The sequence below is a fragment of the Pseudochaenichthys georgianus genome, chromosome 20 (assembly GCF_902827115.2).
Source record: "Pseudochaenichthys georgianus chromosome 20, fPseGeo1.2, whole genome shotgun sequence".
Classification (NCBI taxonomy): Eukaryota; Metazoa; Chordata; class Actinopteri; order Perciformes; family Channichthyidae; genus Pseudochaenichthys; species Pseudochaenichthys georgianus.
The window spans coordinates 22,325,957-22,345,088 of record NC_047522.1 but is presented as its reverse complement, the minus strand read 5'-3'; the positions used below and the strand labels follow the sequence as shown (position 1 = coordinate 22,345,088).

General features: G+C 41.3%; 2 protein-coding genes across 2 annotated transcripts; both read right to left on the bottom strand.

Moving 5' to 3' along the window:
* Positions 1 to 3,422: 3,422 nt before the first annotated feature.
* On the bottom strand, positions 3,423 to 7,611 carry LOC117465586 (uncharacterized). The gene is made up of 7 exons (XM_034108484.1): positions 7,512 to 7,611; positions 7,239 to 7,383; positions 7,052 to 7,165; positions 6,215 to 6,359; positions 5,983 to 6,131; positions 5,276 to 5,415; positions 3,423 to 3,574 (listed from the first exon to the last, which is right to left on the bottom strand). Exons 1-7 carry the CDS (start codon positions 7,609 to 7,611, stop codon positions 3,423 to 3,425), a joined length of 945 nt encoding a protein of 314 aa, XP_033964375.1.
* Positions 7,612 to 10,523: 2,912 nt separating this feature from the next.
* On the bottom strand, positions 10,524 to 11,643 carry nanos2 (nanos homolog 2). Its single transcript, XM_034109077.1, has one exon. The coding sequence runs from the start codon at positions 11,450 to 11,452 to the stop codon at positions 10,976 to 10,978; it is 477 nt and encodes a 158-aa protein (XP_033964968.1). The 5' UTR covers positions 11,453 to 11,643; the 3' UTR covers positions 10,524 to 10,975.
* Between the last annotated feature and the right edge of the window lie 7,489 nt (positions 11,644 to 19,132).

The following is a 19,132-nucleotide window of genomic DNA, read 5'->3' as shown; positions in this document are numbered from 1 at the left end:
CTCCTCAGCAGGGACGTGCACAGACATTTGGAGGGGCTATTGCTCTAAACTGGAAAAAGGGCCTCCCCCGAAAAAAAACATAAGACCTTTTTTTAATGTAAAAGAAACCAAATAATTATTACATCAACTAAATTGAACAGTAATTCACATCTCATAACAAAATAAGCAAAGGCGACTACTTGCATTCGGTGACTCGACCAACAACCAATCACATTAATCTCCCGCCCCGGACACACAAGCAGCGGTTTGATTGGCTCGAGCTTGTACTGGCATATGATTCGATTGGCTGACGCTTCTGCCGTGGCTTCAAAACTTGAACATTGCTCAACTTTTGCAGCGAGCCACGCCAGCAAAGTGACGTCACCCCATTCAAAGTGAATGGTGAAGCTTTCCACGCACGCCGCTGTGTGGACGGGCCGTAAAACACCCATATGAAAAAGATTGGTTTACATTTTAATAATCAAATAAGTATGTGAACATAACCAATAACCTACCATAGCCAATAGCAAATAAATGCAATAAATATCTTATTTTACCTAGTTAGCATTTATTTATGCATATTTTTGTATCTCTCAAGTTTTAAACGATATTTTTGGTTTACTGTCCTATAGTATACATTGAAATGATTTCAAACCTGTTTACCCCAATAATTATAAAAGAGTGCCTTGGAAATATTTGTTTACATAAATTGCATTTATCTCTCTCGCTCGATCCCACACCCACTTTGGCTGAGAGCTGCGGACGCCTGATAAGCCAACACCCCCCACTTTCATCACTGACAGCGCCCATCGTACGGGGCTAATGAAAAGTGTAACCGGGGTGAAAAGGGTGTTACATTGACTTAATTATGAATGTTGTTACATCAAGGCCGAAAATTAGGATGAGCGCAAACAGTCAAAATGTTTCCCCCCCCCCCCAGATCTGGCGCCCTATAGGCGACCGCCTATGTCGCCTATGCCAAGAACCGGCCCTGTACACCATGCTAAATGTATGTCTGCATAAAGCTGAGTTATGATCGGTCATAATAACACAGAATTTGATGATGATTAAATAGTTTACAGTGAGATTTACTCTCATACTTTTGGCCATACTCACGCAGCCCTACACATGAATTGAGATTTCCACACAAATATTCTTTAGCAAGTGTGCAGAGCAGTGTTGATTTAAAAAAGCAATTTGAAGGTTGGATTGTAAACCTTTTTTTGTGTATATATATTCATAATTTAAGATGTAAATGAATTCCAGTTTATTTGTAGTACTTTCTATTTTTATTGTGACATTTGGTGGCATCAATGTCTGCATTTGATACAGGTAATGGAGCAGTTGCTTTAGGGCCACAGTGTAGGCCTATATCCCTTAAGGTCAAATACTGAGATCCTCGACCCCCCCCCCCCACATATCAAATCCCAATTTAACCCCATGATTCTAACTAATTAGGCTACCTTAAATAAAGTCACTAATTAATTAATACAATTCAATACGCATTATTCTTATTCTTATCACTATGAGCGCAGCCAGTAATGGTTAGGTATCTAATTACTTATGTATTTAGTATTCCGTAAGTTACGGACCGTAACTTAATAACAGAGATGGTCAAACTGAAGTAGAGACATGGCAGAAATCCTATGAAGCGGGACAGTGAAGTGTTCACCCATGAGAGGGCGATCAAGAAAAGAGAGCGAGCGGCCCCGTTGAGGGAGTTTACAGATGAAAAGACACACAATCACAACAGGTATATTTAGGTGTTTTTTTGTCAATAACCAACGGTATCAAGAGGAAGTAAAGTCCCCTGGTGTGTCCCTTATTCCCTAACTGCCATGAGACAACTCAAAATCAAGTTTCCAAAATCCGACACTGAGGTGGTCTTAACGCACAGGCTGCAGTGGAGACGCTGTGCAGCTGGAACACAAACCACCAAATACAAAAACATAATTCAGATCCAGTCGTCATGACTCCACTCCGGAGGGTTTCTTACAGTTTCTCATCAAGGGGGGGTCTCCTGTCCCCGGTACCAACACACTGCCTGAGGAAGGCTATGTGTATTGTTTTTGTCATTAACCTTTTTCGGGCCATTTATTTATTTATTTTGGTGACGATCCGACCTCCATGCTGCTACTCTGGTTCAAACTGCATCCACCAAACAATATGATTTATCTCGACCTCCCCAACATAACCAAAATCTGACACGGTGTGAGATGTCTTTTTTTAGCTGTTTTGTCGTCATTTCTTGCGATCTTCTTCATAAATTCAGTCAAAATGAATGAATCAATGAATGAATGGGCGTTTCTTTGACTATTTATAGGCAAATATGGGCGTTACGTGAAAGTAAGGGAAACCGGCGTAGGAAGTGCTGTACGCACTTTCCTCGACGGTGCGCAATGTTTGGTGAATCGGGAATTGGCGGAAAATGTATGGACCTATTTTTCGGATTTCTACTACGTAAGCAACCTTCCCACGTGAATCCTACGCACGGCGTTATACATGAGGCCCCTGGACTTCGGGTCGTGGCTGAACCTGTCTCTGTGGTCCTGCCTGACTCTCATCACACTACTTCCCTGATGGCTCCCACAGGATTGTTGACATCCTCCTGGATTCATCTTATTATTACAGACACATGCATTTCCTAACATTTGGTCTACCTATGCTGTAAAATGATTTACACAAGGCATCTATTGCACGTCTGTCCGTCCTGGGAGAGGGATCCCTCCTCTGCTGCTCTCCCTGAGGTTTCTCCCATGTTCCCTTTAAACTGTGGGGTTTCTCTGGAAGTGTTTCCTTGTACGATGTGAGGGTCTAAGGACAGAGGGTCTAAGGACAGAGGGTCTAAGGACAGAGGGTGTCGTATTGTCATGCTGATATTCTGTACACACTGTGAAGTCCACTGAGACAAATGTAACATTTGTGATATTGGGCTATAAATAAACACTGATTGATTAATTGATTGATTGATTGATTGATTGGTGGATTGATTGATTGACAATAATTCCCTATTTAATAAGTAAATCATTATGCTGTATCATATGTTTGAACAGTTGTAGTATTTCTTATCTCTTATAAACCAGAAAAATCACACAAAAGCGTAACAATTTGAGAAAGCATAATTTATTTTAAACAGTATACAAAATACAAGTCCAAATGCATGAGGAAACACAAACATTATACCCTTTTTGATAAATGAACTACAGGCCTAGATGTAAAATGAATAATAGATTAAGCCTGTCTTTAGAACATGGAGTACAAAATGTGTTGACAGATTGGATTGGACTTCAGTGTTATATCATTTCCATTATTATAAGAAGCTTCATTATATATGTTGCAGCAGTGCAAACCAGTCATAGATTACAATATATACAAAGCATTAAGAAAATACACCTCAAACAGAGACAACACTGCATCGATACAGACGGGTTGATCAGAACCTCTTATTTAAACACATGTTTCTGCTTGTCTGCGATCTCCATTGGAGTCATGCTCTCCGGGCTAATGTGCTCATAAAGGGGCGTCTTGATGTGTCTCCAGACCACCAGACCTATCCGACCTGCAAATATCGTGCAGGCCAAAGCCAACAGCACGACTACAGAGGGAAGAAGATATATATAAATGTCAGAGGGAAGCAGAAATAAGACAAGATAAGATAAGAAGTACTTTTTTGTGTTGCAGCAGCATAAACAGACAAGGCATTGTGCAATAAACATTCAAAGAAAAACACTAGAAATAAACAAGAAAGTAGAAAATATACATGTTGAATTACAAATGTACAAGTTATTATATATACATAAGTACATATACATGAGTGTGCACATTGTCCGTGTAACTGCATGTTAAAATCAATCCACAGCATGTTTTATATTTCAATTCTCTCATTTTTCATTTTAAACTGTGGGTTTTTCTCTGGAGGTCTTTCCTTGAGGGTCAAAGGACAGCGTGTTGATGTTGTTGTTATTGTTCCTGTTTTCATCGTGGTTTCTCTCATTTCAGTCTCAGCTTTCCTGCCATTGATTGAACTCCACCTGCTTCCCATCCCTACTTAGCCTCACCTGTGCCCCATTATCATCTCTCCCTCTGCCTACTGAGGGCCTTTCTCACTTCTCTTATTTCTCATTTCCTCGCTCCTCGGTCTCACCGGATGTTGATTTGTCTGCGCCATCTTGAGTAGCGTCCCAATGGCCTTATTTCTGCCGGAGGAGCGATAATGGAGGAGCTATAAGCGAGAAACCACCAGACCATCCTTCGATGAAATCCTCAGACACTCGCCCCGCCCCCTTACTGTGTATCGCTCACTGATTGGACGAGGCAGCGCATGCACTGATCTGATGCTTCTTGACATGAGAGCAGTTTCCCAGCGGAGTGAAGAAAACACATGAACCTCACGAGAGTCACTCCTCAGTTTATACCGTGTTTTGTTTCAATTCATGTTTCATTTAGTGACAAACATGTGATATATCTGAACAACAACGTGGGAAAAATTCACTTTCTTCATTTATTGGAAACATTTTCATGATCGCTTTTTTCGTTTAGCCTATACATTTTAAGAATGGCGTTTATCTTTTTTGGGAATGAGTTCTTATGTTATTTAATGTATTTGGGTCTACAACAGATGATACAAATGTGTGTGTCAGTAAATGTGTGGCGGGGGTGTGGAAACAACGGGGACAGAGCTGCTGTCAGACGATCAGCTGTGCGGCGTCATCACAAACGGACGTCTTCACGTGACGCTCCGGAGGAAAGGACGTCCCATTGCTCTTAAAACTAATTTCCCTGCTTCTCGTGGTTTCCTTGCGTCTCTCCGTGCTTCCTTGGTGGGAGGGACTAGTCGCAGGGAAACGACGCAAGGAATCCATTTAACCGAAGTGAGAAGGGCCCTTCGTCTGCATCCACAGTCCCTTCAGTGCCAGTTCGTCTTAGTTAGCGTCCCAGCAGTGTTTTTCATAGCATCTGATTCCACGTGTACCTGACCCGGTCCCTGTCTACTCCTCGTCTGTTTTGGTACTGACTGATCTCCCGTGTACCGAACCTTGGCTATAAAGACCTTTTTGCATCCTAAGCCTCTGAGTCGTGCTCTTGAGTCCTCCACTTGTGTTCATTCAGTCGTTACACAGAGGGTAATATGTCATACTGATATTCTGTACACACTGTGAAGACCACTGAGACGAATTTAACATTTGTGATATTGGGCTATAAATAAACATTGATTGGTTGATTGATTGATTGGTTGATTGATTGATTATAGGACATGCAAACGTCCTGGTGATAGAGAGGGAGATGTGTTCCTCACCGATGAAGGTGTTGTTTCGTGACGGGTCTGCAGCGCTGTAGTTCTTGGAGAACACTCCGGTCAGCGCCCAGATCCCAGCGGGGTAGATGGACAGGATGTACCTCACGTGTTTATCCAGGACGGTGTTTTCAAGGACCGTCCTGCAGGAAACAACACATTTGAACTTAGTGAAGGCAGTGGTGTTTCTTTACTTAAGCATTTACACTTCAGAGCTAATTCCACTAAATGGATTTGCTACCTTTGAACCATTCAGATTAAGAACATCTCAAGGATTTATCAAGTATTATTATACGTTAAATAGGATGATCCCTGAGTAAAATTCACAAGATACATCGAAGTTAATGCATCAATAATTGTCTTTTACATTATATTTTCAAGCCTGTCCGATTGTGAACCCAGAAATGCTGTGTACTCGTACATGTTATGTTAGAATACAAACTCATAGTATATGTCGGCCAATTTGCACATTGTATATTAGCATAACAACGGCGTGGCCCATTTATACAATTTTGAGTTGGATTTGGGTTTTATTAAGGATGCTTAATCAATTTCTGACATCCTCTGGAGCCAAGATGTGAGTTTAAAGCAGAAATGTCCACCTGAGGCCCATTTGAATGATATTTGTGTCGATGTGGACGTTTTACACGACGCTGGATCGATTGGATCGGACAATAACATGAGTACTGTGTCCTCCACGTTGCCCTCACCACACTAACAGCACCACAGTGAGCACAGAGAGTGAGATGGTGGCAGCGTTCGCCGGGGATATCTCGGCGTCTGCAGTCAGCACGATGGTCAGGTTCACCAGCGATGCGATGGTGGTCCACGTTGCGTATATGGCGATCCCGTTCTGAACCTGCAGCAGAGGAGCGGAGCGCACTCAGCATGCAGAGCTGAGGCGGCAGGTGTTTCTGAGAGGCGAACAGCTGCTGCACTCACCAGCACTCGGTGAAGCCACAGGTCCACTCGGTGGTACTTTGCCAGCCACGCTCCGTAGTTGTCGAGACCGATGCAGGAGAAGAATATCATGAGGTAGTTAGTGAGGGCGATGAGGATGAGGAAGGCAAGCGCAGCAGACATCAACCTTTCATAGGGATGGAAGACAGAACAAAGTACATGTTAACAGATTGTAATCTTAGTGTAATCCTGTCCAATCGGCAACTGTTCACATGTTTCTTGTATAATATCCTCCTTTTTTACACATATATTACTATATATCTACTCTTATTCCTGAATCACACATTTCCCTTCTAGGGTTTTACTGCTTATGGTTCAAACAAGAATTAACTCCCAGAATAGGCGAAAATATAAAAAGCAACATTAAAGTCAGAATGAGACACATCCTTTTAAAGTAGCTGGATGGCTTCAGTATCCTGCCAATGTTCATGTCACTCAATGTGTGCACTAATCATGCCTTATGAGCTGATTGATTGTAGGTGATGACCTGTATTTGACCCCATGACCTATAAGCCTCTCCTTCATTCACATACATGCAGTCCAGGTATTTATCCTTAAGAATATACAACCGTTTTTTTGTTGTTGTTTTTTTGTGTCTGTCTTTTTATGTTCGTTTGTCTGTATGCGTGATTCACATTATTTGCTTTGTATTATTTCAAAAAATGTAAAATGGTCTGTAACTGTCAATGTTTGTTTTGTGCAAATATAAAAAAAAAAGAATATACAACCACTTAAAGCCAATTGTTTGCCTGTAACTTAGGGTTTCTCATTAGATACATTGCTGATTGATTTCAGTAGAAGTAAATAATGAAATCTCACTTTCTGTCCCACAGGAACAACCATGCAATGTTTAAAGTCAGGTTCGAACACCAAGTCACGAAGAATCCATGAGGCAGAACGGCCGGGCTGCAGTACACCGGACCGTATGCATTCCTGAAGACAGAATCGCAGGTCAGTGTTGGTCAAAACATACAATTAAAGCAGCTCAAAGTAGGCGGGTTCCTACTTCCTAAAGATGCCGGAGATGACGTAGACCATCACTAAAGCCAGGAAGATGTAAACGATGGCCCAAATGGTGAACGTCCATCCATCCGGAGTGATCTCCGTCCCAAACGCATCTGAGATGTTCTTGGTGCTTTCCAAAAAGGGATCTTTGAGCGGAAAAAAGGTACAAAATGAAGTTATTGAAAAAGTCAAAGGATTACTTCAACATTTCTACATTAAACAAACAAACCTTATCTCACAAAGTAATATATATAATTAAAGCATTACAACGTACCTATTCCTGGTCCTGCCAAAGCAGTGATCACCATGGTGACGATGAAGAATATCAATGAGAGCCCGATGGCAGTCACGCGGATGATGCTGTGTTCGGCCATCTTTGGACAAGTTATCTAAAACAAAGACAAGGCAAGTTTATTTATAGCACCTTTCAACACAAGGGCTTTACAAAAAACGAAAGCCATTAAGAAAATGGCATTTAAAATCATTAAAAAGAAAAGATAATAAAATAAACATTAAAAGAAAAAGTACATGGATAAAAGTTACAGTGCAGTTTAAGATGTGAATAGTTCAATTAAAAGCAGCGACAAAAAGAAAAGTCTTTAGTCTGGATTTGAAAGTAGTCAGAGTCGCAGCGGACCTGCAGGTTTCTGGGAGATTGTTCCAGATATCTGGAGCATAATAACTGAACGCTGCTTCTCCATGTTTAGTTCTGACTCTGGGGACAGAAAGCTGACCAGTCCCTGAAGACCTGAGAGATCTGGATGGTTCATCGTTTAGCAGATCAGAAATGTATGTTGGCCATTCAAAGATAAAGTATTATTAATAAACACTTTATTCAGTAAAGAACAAGGTTTAGATTTAAGATGTGTTGAATAGAAGCTTTTCACGAACCGTTTATGTTGTTCTTTGATGGCAGAAAGTCAAAGACTGCTGTCGAGGAAGGGCTTTCCTGGCGTGTAAAGGCTCGTTGTGCAACCCTGAGCCTGCCAGCACGTGTTTGAAACTCACCTCCCCTGCGGGCATTTACCTTTTACTGTGTTCTTTGTTTTCAAATTATGGACATTTTGATCTGTGGATGCATGGAAAGATAAAAGACCTGACCTTGGATTGATGACTCTGCTTCATAACTGCATTATGAAAGCTGCACTTTGATCCGGTGTAGTAGTGTTTGGTAACAGGTGCAATCAGCCAATCACATCGCGTTGTGAGCCGGCAGGTGTGGCCGTTTGTTTTATGAACAGCCAATGAGCTAACTTTCTTCTGCTGGAGAAAAATGCATCAGACAGTAGCATTCAGATTCTTCAGACATTAGTCATGTCCCGACTGTTTTCATTACATATTACCTCCATCCAAGTTATATGTTGTCAACAGTGGAAATGAACTTATACATGCGCTCAAGTGTTGTATTTAAGGTACTTTTAATAGCAAGTTGTATTTACTCTACTTGAATTTGAGCTGCGTCACAGTTTAGGATTCTGTGCATGAAGACTGTAAAACAACCTGTTCCTCAACATTGTAATTGATTTTACACGAAGCATCATTATAATAATTATAAATAAGGTCAGTGATATAACTCTCTGTATAGGAGGGGTCATCGTTCATAATGGTTTAGTAACAGCAATGTATGGCCTTATCAAAGCAGCAGGTGAGGTCAGAGTATGCTCTTTTATTATAATGAATTATCGAGTTATGAAACGATGACTTGCTTTCAGTTTTAGAGACGTTATGCAACTGTATATTACATCTGACCTCAATTCAATGTATGGCTAGTAAAGCTATATTTGCATATTTTGATTTGAAAATATGTCTAGTTTACTTTTTTAAACCACAATTTCACAAATAAAATGCCTGTAATTGACACTTTTTTAAGGTTTGATAACATTTCCAAGGGTTATAAAGTGCTGGTCCCGGGGGGGAAATACGCAGAGTGTGCTGGAGCCATATGTAGACAGGTCTTTCAAGTGCAACAATGTGTGGATGCTGCAAGGTCGGTGCAGGTGTCTGTCTGGGGGGGGGGGGGGGGGGTTCTTTCATCTCAGGGACACAAGTTCATTTCTGACGGCTTTTGATTGTTGCCCCTGGGGTCAGGCAGAGTTCAAACACTCTCTGACCTCGATTGATACCCAAAACTGAAATGGCATAGTCAATGTGAAAAAAAAATCTATTACTGAAACTGTGACTATTATAAAAGTCCTTTAGACCAGGGGGGTCAAACTCAAACACACAGTGGGCCAAAATAAAAAATGGGTACTAGTGGAGGGCCGGACTGGTTCAATGTTTATTGCAGAACGTATTGAAATGAACTTATTGCACATATTAAACCTGGAACTAACAAAGCTTAAACTATTGCCTATAGAAACAACATTAAATAATCAGTTGCATTCATGTCTCATGGCTCTATCTGCAGCTTCTCCAGAGTCATTTCTTATGAGTACATTTCCCCACAGGCCAACAGTAGCTTCAACAAAACTATTCCCCTCAAAGAGAAACCCAAACATGGCCTGTTGCCGTGAGAGAAAGTGCAGAAGGAAGCATCCATTGAACTCAGGTTGCTGCTCTGAGATGCTAGTTCAGATACTTGGCATCTCATCTCGGGTGCAAGGTCATCAATGTTTGGGGTCCGGCTCTGAGCGGAGGAGACCCTCAGGATGGAGTGAAGGTGTGCGTGCAATATACCGGAGGGCCAGATCTAATAGTAATTAGAAATCATCCAAAAAATATCTATTACTGAAACTGTGATTATTATAAAAGTCCTTTAGATGATGAACAGAGAAACTGTACAGTGTGGAAAAGCTCAAACTATTTCTGTATTATTATCTCCCCTTATATTCCTCAGTTACATATTTGAAACAATCGTTTTCAAGAAAAGAGAAAGCTGTGATTTATAGCATTATCATTACTATTGTTATTATGATTAGCTATCGTTTTTATTATCTCTCATTATTATTATTTTGGTTTTTACATTATTTTACTTCTTTCCTGTTTCACCCGTGTGTGTGTTTTAACGTCTGTGAGGCCCATCTGTGTGTTGTGAATATGTTGGTCAATGTGTTCAAGATCATGCACGGCTCTAAGATGATGACAGAAGAACAATTGATTCGAAATATACATGAATACACATTCATGTATTGTGTCTATTGAAGCTATATAGTATGTGCACATTTACTTTTGAAATATGTCTGTAGCTTTGTATCCATGTATGTCAACAGAAAATAAATATTTAGCTGAACAACCATGCATTTGACACTTTTAACAAAAACAACAAGCATGAGTAACTTTTCCCATATTTATTCCTTCAAAATTGAAACAAACGAGTTTTAAAAAGTCTATGATTTACACTTTTAACACTCATCATTTTAAAAGCAGCAATGTCAAACACTTTCTTTGTGAGCATGAACACATGAACACATGTCTGGTAAATCAAATGTCGATTTGAAATATTTCTGTATAGTTCTTCAAAAACTTTAAAAAAAAACTAGGAAGCATAATATAAATCAAAATGCTTTAGTTTTGCAATTTTTAAATTCCTGTAACCTACACTTGTCCAATATTTGATGCCCATTTGTACACTTTATATACAAAAACAGCTCTCGCAGTTTTTAAAATGTCTGCAAATCATCGCTGAAAAAGACGACAATAGAAAAAAACTTAACTTCAAACTTGTTAAGAACCTCCACCACCAGTCTCTGTAAACATGAACTCATAAGCATGTTTAAATATATACCGTGTCTTCTGTCTCTAGAACCGGGAGCCCGGCACCACCCTGGCCGCTTCTCCCGCGTCTCTCTGCGGGCAGTAGCGGCGTGTGTGCGCCTTGTCCCCGCTGGCTCCACAGAGGGGGCAGGTGTAGTTCCAGAGGATGGGGCAGATCACTTTCCCTTCGTCTGATTTCAGCCTGTGAGACCGGTACACCGTCACAGACTCTCCGTTCTGCTTACAGAAGCGGCAGCATCCAGGGGGGGTCCCGGTGCTGCAGCTGGTGTCCGACTGGCTGCTCACTGAGCCGGACTCCGTGGAGTCTTTACGCTCCCCTCTCCGGGAGGTGTTTCGGACGAGGCTCCAGGAGGATGCTGCTTCCTTCTCGGGGCCCTTGGTGTGTGTGAGTCCCCCATCATCCCGGGTGCTGTCCCGCAGCCTCTCCAGCACTCTGCCAAGGTTCATGTAGTCATGCCACATGTCGAAGCGGCTCTGGTCCTGTCGTTGCATTGTTGTCATTTTTGGGGTAAATACGCAGAGTGTGCTCACCGTGCTGGAGCCGTATTTATACAGGTCTCTAAAGTGCAACAATGTTTGGATGCTGTAAGGCGGCGCCAGGGTGTCTGCCGCGGTCTTTGGGGGGTTCTTTTATCTCAGGGGCACACGTTCATTTCTGATGGCTTTGACACGTGCACCTGCTGAGGGGTCAGGCAGAGTTCAGACACTCTGATCTCGATTGCTAATATCGTGTCCACCCAACACACACACACCAGACACACAAACACTTACCCCAAACTTAAAAGACATAGTCAATAAACAAATATATATTACTGAAACTGTGATCGTTATAAAAGTCCTTTAGATGATGAACAGAGAGAAACTGTGAGGTCGGCCCAGACCCGAGGGGTTTTTAAATCCTCACTGAAGACCCACTTCTTCTCTCTGGCCTTCTAGTCAGAGCTGAGTACGACACCTGACATTTCCCCGTGTTTTGTTTTTATATTTCTGTTGTTATTATGATTAGCCTGTTATTATTATTAGCTACTATCGTTTTTATTATCTTTCATTATTATTATTTTGGTTTTTATATTATTGTCCTTACTTCTTTCCTGTTTTACGTGTGTGTTAGGCCCGATATGACAACCTATAATCGATAGATGTGCCATTCAGTTTATTTCCTCCATTAATAATTACTGATCCTAAAGCTTTTAAAGTCTAGACAAAGACAACACATTATCTACACAGCGCTGCCCTCTTTGAATTAAGGTAAAGAGGTGAGGCAAGATAGTTTGATATTACTGCAGCATTAATTGAATGCCCTATAATCGTTCTCGCTATTATGAAGCTGATCCTACAATCTTAACATTACACGGTTCATGTATAGACATGTTTAATATAAATTATTTGCTGTGGCCAATTGTTTTCATTGCATTTACAGACCCGTGTAACTCTCTGATACAGTGGCGGCCGGCCCATAGGGGCGCTAGGGGCGCCGCCCCACCTCTTGCCAGATACAAAATAAAAAATAAAAAAATATATTAAATAAAAAAATATATATTTAAAAAAAATATATATTTTATATTTTAATTTTTAATGAACAAGGTAAATATCATACAATTAGTATCACAAAAATGTATAATCTACAATACAATCTCGTTTAAAATTGTGTTACGATGTCTAAAGTTACTGATAAGTCACCTGTTTCCTGCCTGGCCTTGCCCATGGCATTAGTTTATCATTACCGGGCGGAGCCCCCGAGCGAAACAGCAGCAACCAGCAGGTTGCAAAAGTCTCAATAGTAAACTGTGCCGCCGAAATATAATTTCAGCCAATCAGCGCCGTCAAATATTTTGGTCATGTGGGCGCTCACGTTGACGCCCACGTTGCTTACGTGCGTTGAAGTAAGTTGTTTTTTAGACTCGTGAGTAACCAAGGTGACGCAGTATTTGGATGAGAATGGTGTGCAGGTGGAGTCGCCGGAACCTCGGTCCGCCCAAGAGCTACTCTCCAATCCTTTTGAAAGGAGAAGTTTGGGAGATAAATTGATACTTAAAGACCTTGGACCGGACCAACCCGATTTGTATATATCACAGCAGGCTCGTGAAAAAGACAAAACGTATCAACAAGGCTTCTCACATGGCTAGCTGGATGCAAACAGGTAAATGCTATCTTTTGTTTCACACGCTTGCTCTTCAAACAGCCGGGGACAGATACGATCTGTTCAGAAACTAGACAAAAGTTACACAAATACAAACCACAGACTGTCTGTGTCATGGAGAATACAGTCGCTGGTTTATTTATGTCTGTAGGCCGTTGTTGTGAGTGTGGACGGTCGGAGCATATATAGCGTTAGCTTAGCCAATCTCCATTCAGGGAACAAGCATTCTAAAAGGTTTTTCGCCTGCCGTCTGTCTGCAGACTTGTCAAAGCATTAATTCATGGTTTTTACTAACCGGTATCAGTATGTTGTTACGTCGGCATCATTTAGAAACGTGTATTACAATTTAATCACGGTAAAATATGTTCATGTTGTTGTAGCTCCCGAGCCAGCACGTCTTGTTTGAATGATGCGAGTAAACACAGCTGACAGCTGCGGTGAAACTCGAGCGACTAGAGCGATGCGATAGGAGCGTTTAGAGCGAAGCGAATATTCGCATCGCGTCCGGTCTGAACGCAGCATTAAAGCGAGCTCCGCGCTGCACTGGAAACGCGCCATTACATCACCAGAAGTCCTAATTTAAGGGGTCATTTCTCCCAAAAAAAAATGTTTTACTCACTCTATCAATAGCCCCACCAAAAATATTTTCCACCAGCCGCCACTGCTCTGATACCACCCAATGAATGCATTGACTTGCTTGTAGAACCACGCTACAAAACCGATAGCAACACGGCAACACCTATAAAAACTATTTTAAAAAAGGGGCTACTGTATCAACCTATATAAAGTATATAAATATAGTTTTTCTCCCTGCAGGAGAGGGGAGCGTGCTTTGAGATCAGCTGCTAGGCTGCAGCGGGGAGAAGAGGGGGACAAAAAGAGATCTCCGTCCTCCGTGTTTTATTCTTATAGAAGTAAGCTCCTCAAAAACACTATAGAGAGGCGAAGTCCCTCCCTTTCCAGGAGCCTCCATGGGACCCCGGAAGCGTAAAATTATACATTGAAGTCAATGGAGAGAGAAAGGTTATCTTTTGATCCCGTTTGAATTGTGCCACGAATGACACATATGATGTTTGTCAATTTAAAAGAATATTTTGCAAGTCAAAAAAATAAAAATGTGTCGTAAAACTGTGAAGTTACAAATTTTTTTGTGTGAAACCGCTGAGTGAACTACAGGTCTCTTGGTCTCGCACAATACGCGTCACCATCACAAAGACGGCCGTCACGTTAGCAAATGTCACCTGTTTCTTTCAGAATGAGAATAAAAGTATAAAACGAGGTGACTACAAGTCTGGACACGTTGAGAGCTGTACATACACGAAAGGGGAGTTAGTCGGTTCTGTAAGAGCAGCGGGACCGGCTTTACAAGGTTTCGGTGAGTAATATGAGTGCAATGTGTAACGTTAATGTCAGCTAGCTAACATTAGCTAACAAGGTACACTAACGTGTTTTGTTTCAGTAACTAGTTTTCTCCTTAAGAACTTCGTGGTCTCTGTGTATGCTGTGGATAACATTAGTGTTCACAAGAACAAGGTAAACTCCCGTGTTTTGTTTTAGTTGCTCTTCAGATTGAAGCGGCCAGTTTTATATCGACTATACTGTATGTGTGATCTCCTTTTACATCTCGTTGTGTCATTTGAGTTTATTTGCTGTGTGTAGATTCAAGGGTTTTGGTTATCTTGTCAATTTGTTTGGTTATCCAGGCACAGCTGTGCGTGACTCCCTCGGGTACACTGGTATGTGTTTTCCTAATGTAGAGAGCATTGATTAATTAATAAACTACACACTGAGTCTAGATCCTGACCAAGTCCTTTTTTATTGTTGATCAAATGTTTTTCAAAAATATATTCATACACATTTAGAAAAATACAATGTACAATCACAACCAGTACAACACAAATTACAAAAAATACAGAAAAAACAAACAATAACAACAATCAGACAAGATTACAAAACTATGGAAAAATAACCCCTCCCACCCCAGATCCGGACCATCCTTGTATTATTGCTCATTCAATCTATTATAGCATGCTAACAAACATGGTACTTACTTTATTTATACAGATCTGCATGGGAGACGATGGCGCGATGCAGAGCGCTGTCTGTGATTGTGCACGGGGGATGTACAAATGCAGCCACGCTGCAGCATTGGCAATATGTGCCATGTGGCAGATCAGCTCCACAGATGTTGAGTGCCAGTGGAGGAAGCCTGGCACTTCCAAAGTAGTCCAGCCGGTGTCTCAACTTTACCAACAGTGAGAGGAGACATACAACCCACTGGCCAGAGACATCGCCACTCAGGATGTAGACTGGTTCAGGTCTGCACTGAGGGGCGCACAGTGTGGCATGGCATGGCTTTTGTCACCTGAGCCAGAGCCGCGGCCTCAACATCAGGCCATTGTCACCGTGCCGGAGCTGGTGAAGGGGCATGGGGGTCGGGGGCTTGAGGCAATGCTTGCCTCAATGCGACTGAGCAGAGACCAGCAAGCTGCCATCCAGACAGTGAAGTGTCCACCATCATTATACATGATGGTGTATATAGGATATATATATATATATATATTTGTATACATATCTATAAATATATATATTCTTTATGAAAATAGTTGACTGTTGGAGAAATTAATTGATTTGATTTTCTGAAGTTAATTTAACTTTGCCGACCATGTAAGGTCATTATTAAAAGGTACAATCAATTTGTTTAGGGTTGACTAAAATAATGATAAACATTTCATTTGGATAATTTACTGACAGAATAAGAAACTCAATAATGCTCTACTCACCTGTTCCTTTTTATAAAGTGAAACAGTTGAAACGATAGATTTTAGTAAACTTAAAAACAACCTTCTCCAAAAGCTATCAAGGAATATACCGAATACTTATTTTAGAACGTTATTACATATTATTTGTATATAGTTTGAATGATCCATAATTGACAGAAGCTTGTGTTTACACTGACCTGTTACTCATATATTAATGTCTTTGTAACTTCTTTAAACCACTACCTCACTCATTTCTTTCATTCATCACGGTTCAGTAAACTAAGTGACACATGAACCAGTTTAATCATTATAATAACGTAGGATTGCAACTCTTTGAAACTGTCGGTGGCTCTTAAAAGAGCCGTTGTGTTTGGGTGTGCTGGTCTCAGGTCAGTCTAAGCCCTCTCTCCGCGGATTGGTTCATCTTACTGGGGGCAGCTACATGGATGTCGGTGCAGTCCACAGTCATTGTGCAGTTAAAGGCAGAATGAATTTATTATTGACTCCGAATGAAACACAACTTCATGTCATACAATACATTGACTTTATTTGTAATTGTGTAAAAAAATAAAGCATTGATTAGCAAGCAGGACCTGCAGGAACAGAGCACGGTGATGGATGGAGCTGGGAAGAGAGAAGAATAAAGAAAACAGATCAACTTTATTATCGGATATTAAAAATTCAATTTCAAAACAAGTTGCCGCTCCTACAGTTTTCTAGTGTGTAAAGATGATTTCACTTGACCTATGCAAAATATCACACTCAATACATGTGTGTCTCTGGGGGGTGCATTGTGCCTTTGATGTATATAAATAATATACCATAACCAAATACTATTACGTACAGTGGAAATCAGGTTGCCAGAGCAGGTCAGTCCAGTGTGCATGTTCCTCAGGGTCTCAGCAGTTACAGGTGAGGGAAAGGAAATAAAAGAGAAAAAGGTCAGTAACAACACTTTGAAGTAACAACACTTTGAATAATTATCTCTTTTAATAATGTTCTATCAGTAATCACTCAACTACTGTCTTTCCAACAAACAGATTGACTCACTGTCATCACAATGGACCACAGATGGAAATGAGCTATTAGCTATAATCTGGCATATTGCATCTCTTTTCTTTGCTGAGATTAATGTTTTTGTATGCATGGTCCTTCTATAAATAAATACATGTCATGCAAAGCTGCCTGCCTGCCTTCCTTCCTTCGACTCTCCCTGAACTGCCTGATCTTTTAATGTTCAATGTTAACCATTTGAGCAGATAGCATTAAGTAGAAAAGATCGCAGATGCTAATGTGCCGTTAGCCTACCTCCCGCCCCCTTAGCACCTGGTGGAGGGGGCGATAGGCTCCTCTTCAAATGTTAGGGCTTGTTGGAGCTCCTGTCCCTCCCTCCCTATGAGCCCACTGTGCTCTGATTGGTCAGCTCACCCACTCTGTTCTGATGAGTACACCAGGTACACCACCGTTACAGCAGAACATCAGTGATTATGTGTTACTAATGCGTTAGCAACCAGAAAATGACACCAGTAATGACAAACAGATGAGAATGCTGCGTGGGGTCTGGGTGCCGTGTTGGCGGGACGTTGCGGGGCTCACTGCTCCGCCCTTTGAGACTCGAGGAGCCGACAGTGTGAGCTGGATTGGTGTTGTTTCCTGGTTGCTGCGTGGGGTCTGCGAGACACCGCGGAACTCAGCCTGAACACACACACACACACACACACACACACACACACACACACACACACACACACACACACACACACACACACACACACACACACACACACACACACACACACACACACACACACACACACACACACACACACACACACACACACACACACACTCACAGCCAGGGGGAGCTGCTGATGAGAAAAGATAAGGCTGAGTGAGTGAGTGAGTGAGTGTGTGTGTGTGTGTGTGTGTGTGTGTGTGTGTGTGTGCGTGCGTGTGTGTGTGTGAGGAGCCGTTACGTCACTATCTCCAACGAGGCGTTCTGGGGCAACAGCAGCATAGACAGGTATGTGTTGTGCTACAGGGTGTACTTTGAGGGTTTGTGACAAACAAGGGGATGGGTAATAACCGGAAAAGCATGTCATGGGGCCTTTAATTCTTATTGTTATCTCTATATTTCTTTTGTTTTAGTAAAACCTTTTGTTCATATTACATTTCTTTTTTATCATTGTATCATTTTTTTTGTATTAATTTCATTATCATTTTATTTTAATTATTAATAATTTAATGTTATTTTAATTATTTTTAGTCCCAGTTTTTGCATGTCTCTGGGAGGCAAACATGTTATCTTATTAAATACCTTGATTTCTTTGAAGTTAGTTTTTATGATTGTATTACGTATTATTTTATTTATTTCATTATCATTTTATTATTTTAGTCCCATATTTGTTCAGGTCCCTCTGAGGTGATGGGGGAGGGGGCGTCTATATCTGGCTCTGAAGTGAAGTGTACTTCTTGCGCCAATTACATCAATAAAAGTAAATCAAAGTTTATTTAATTAGACCAAGATCACAAATTGTACTTTTGTCTCAGGGGGCTTTACAGTTTATACAGAACATGAATACGCCGGAAATTCCCGGTGCTGTAAGCTTTTAAAATATGTATTGAAGAGAGAAGAGTCACTGTGTACAACTTGACACACAGCTTCCAAATAAAAGTGGGAATGGTCAGAGGAAGTGAAATAAAATATGAGAGACATGTGCACTTGCAGCAATGGAAAGTACATTTTTTATAAATGTAAATGTTCACTCCGGCTCGGAGCTAGAGCCTGAAAAGCGCCGGGTTTTCCAGTTCACACCGGAGCTGCGCCGGCTCTTAGCTCCGGAATCCGCTTCATTTCCAGCTCCAAAAAATTGTCGGTCCAGAGGCAAGAGCTTCGGAGCTAAGAGGTGACGTCGCTTACGTCTCTCTTACGTCGAGGCGTGCAGGAAACTAAACCCACCTCCCATGGGTCGACTGTTATGCCTGCCTACAAGCAGTAGTGCCTATAAACACACTTTATAAAGTCAGGCAGCACTAACCAGGCTTCGTGTGGTTCTGTTTATGTGTACCTTACTTTGACCATCCGTTCGCTGTTATCGATCATTGTGGAGAGAGGCAGACGTGTTGTTTTGTATTATTGCAGCTATCGGATGCAAGTAGTCAGTTTAGCTTCGGTTGCTATGCCAACATCACCCGTTTTATATCAGAGAAACTTTCATAACAGCGTTGTGATACCAAACAGCGTCAATTCAGACTGACACACATTCACTTAGGCTAAGG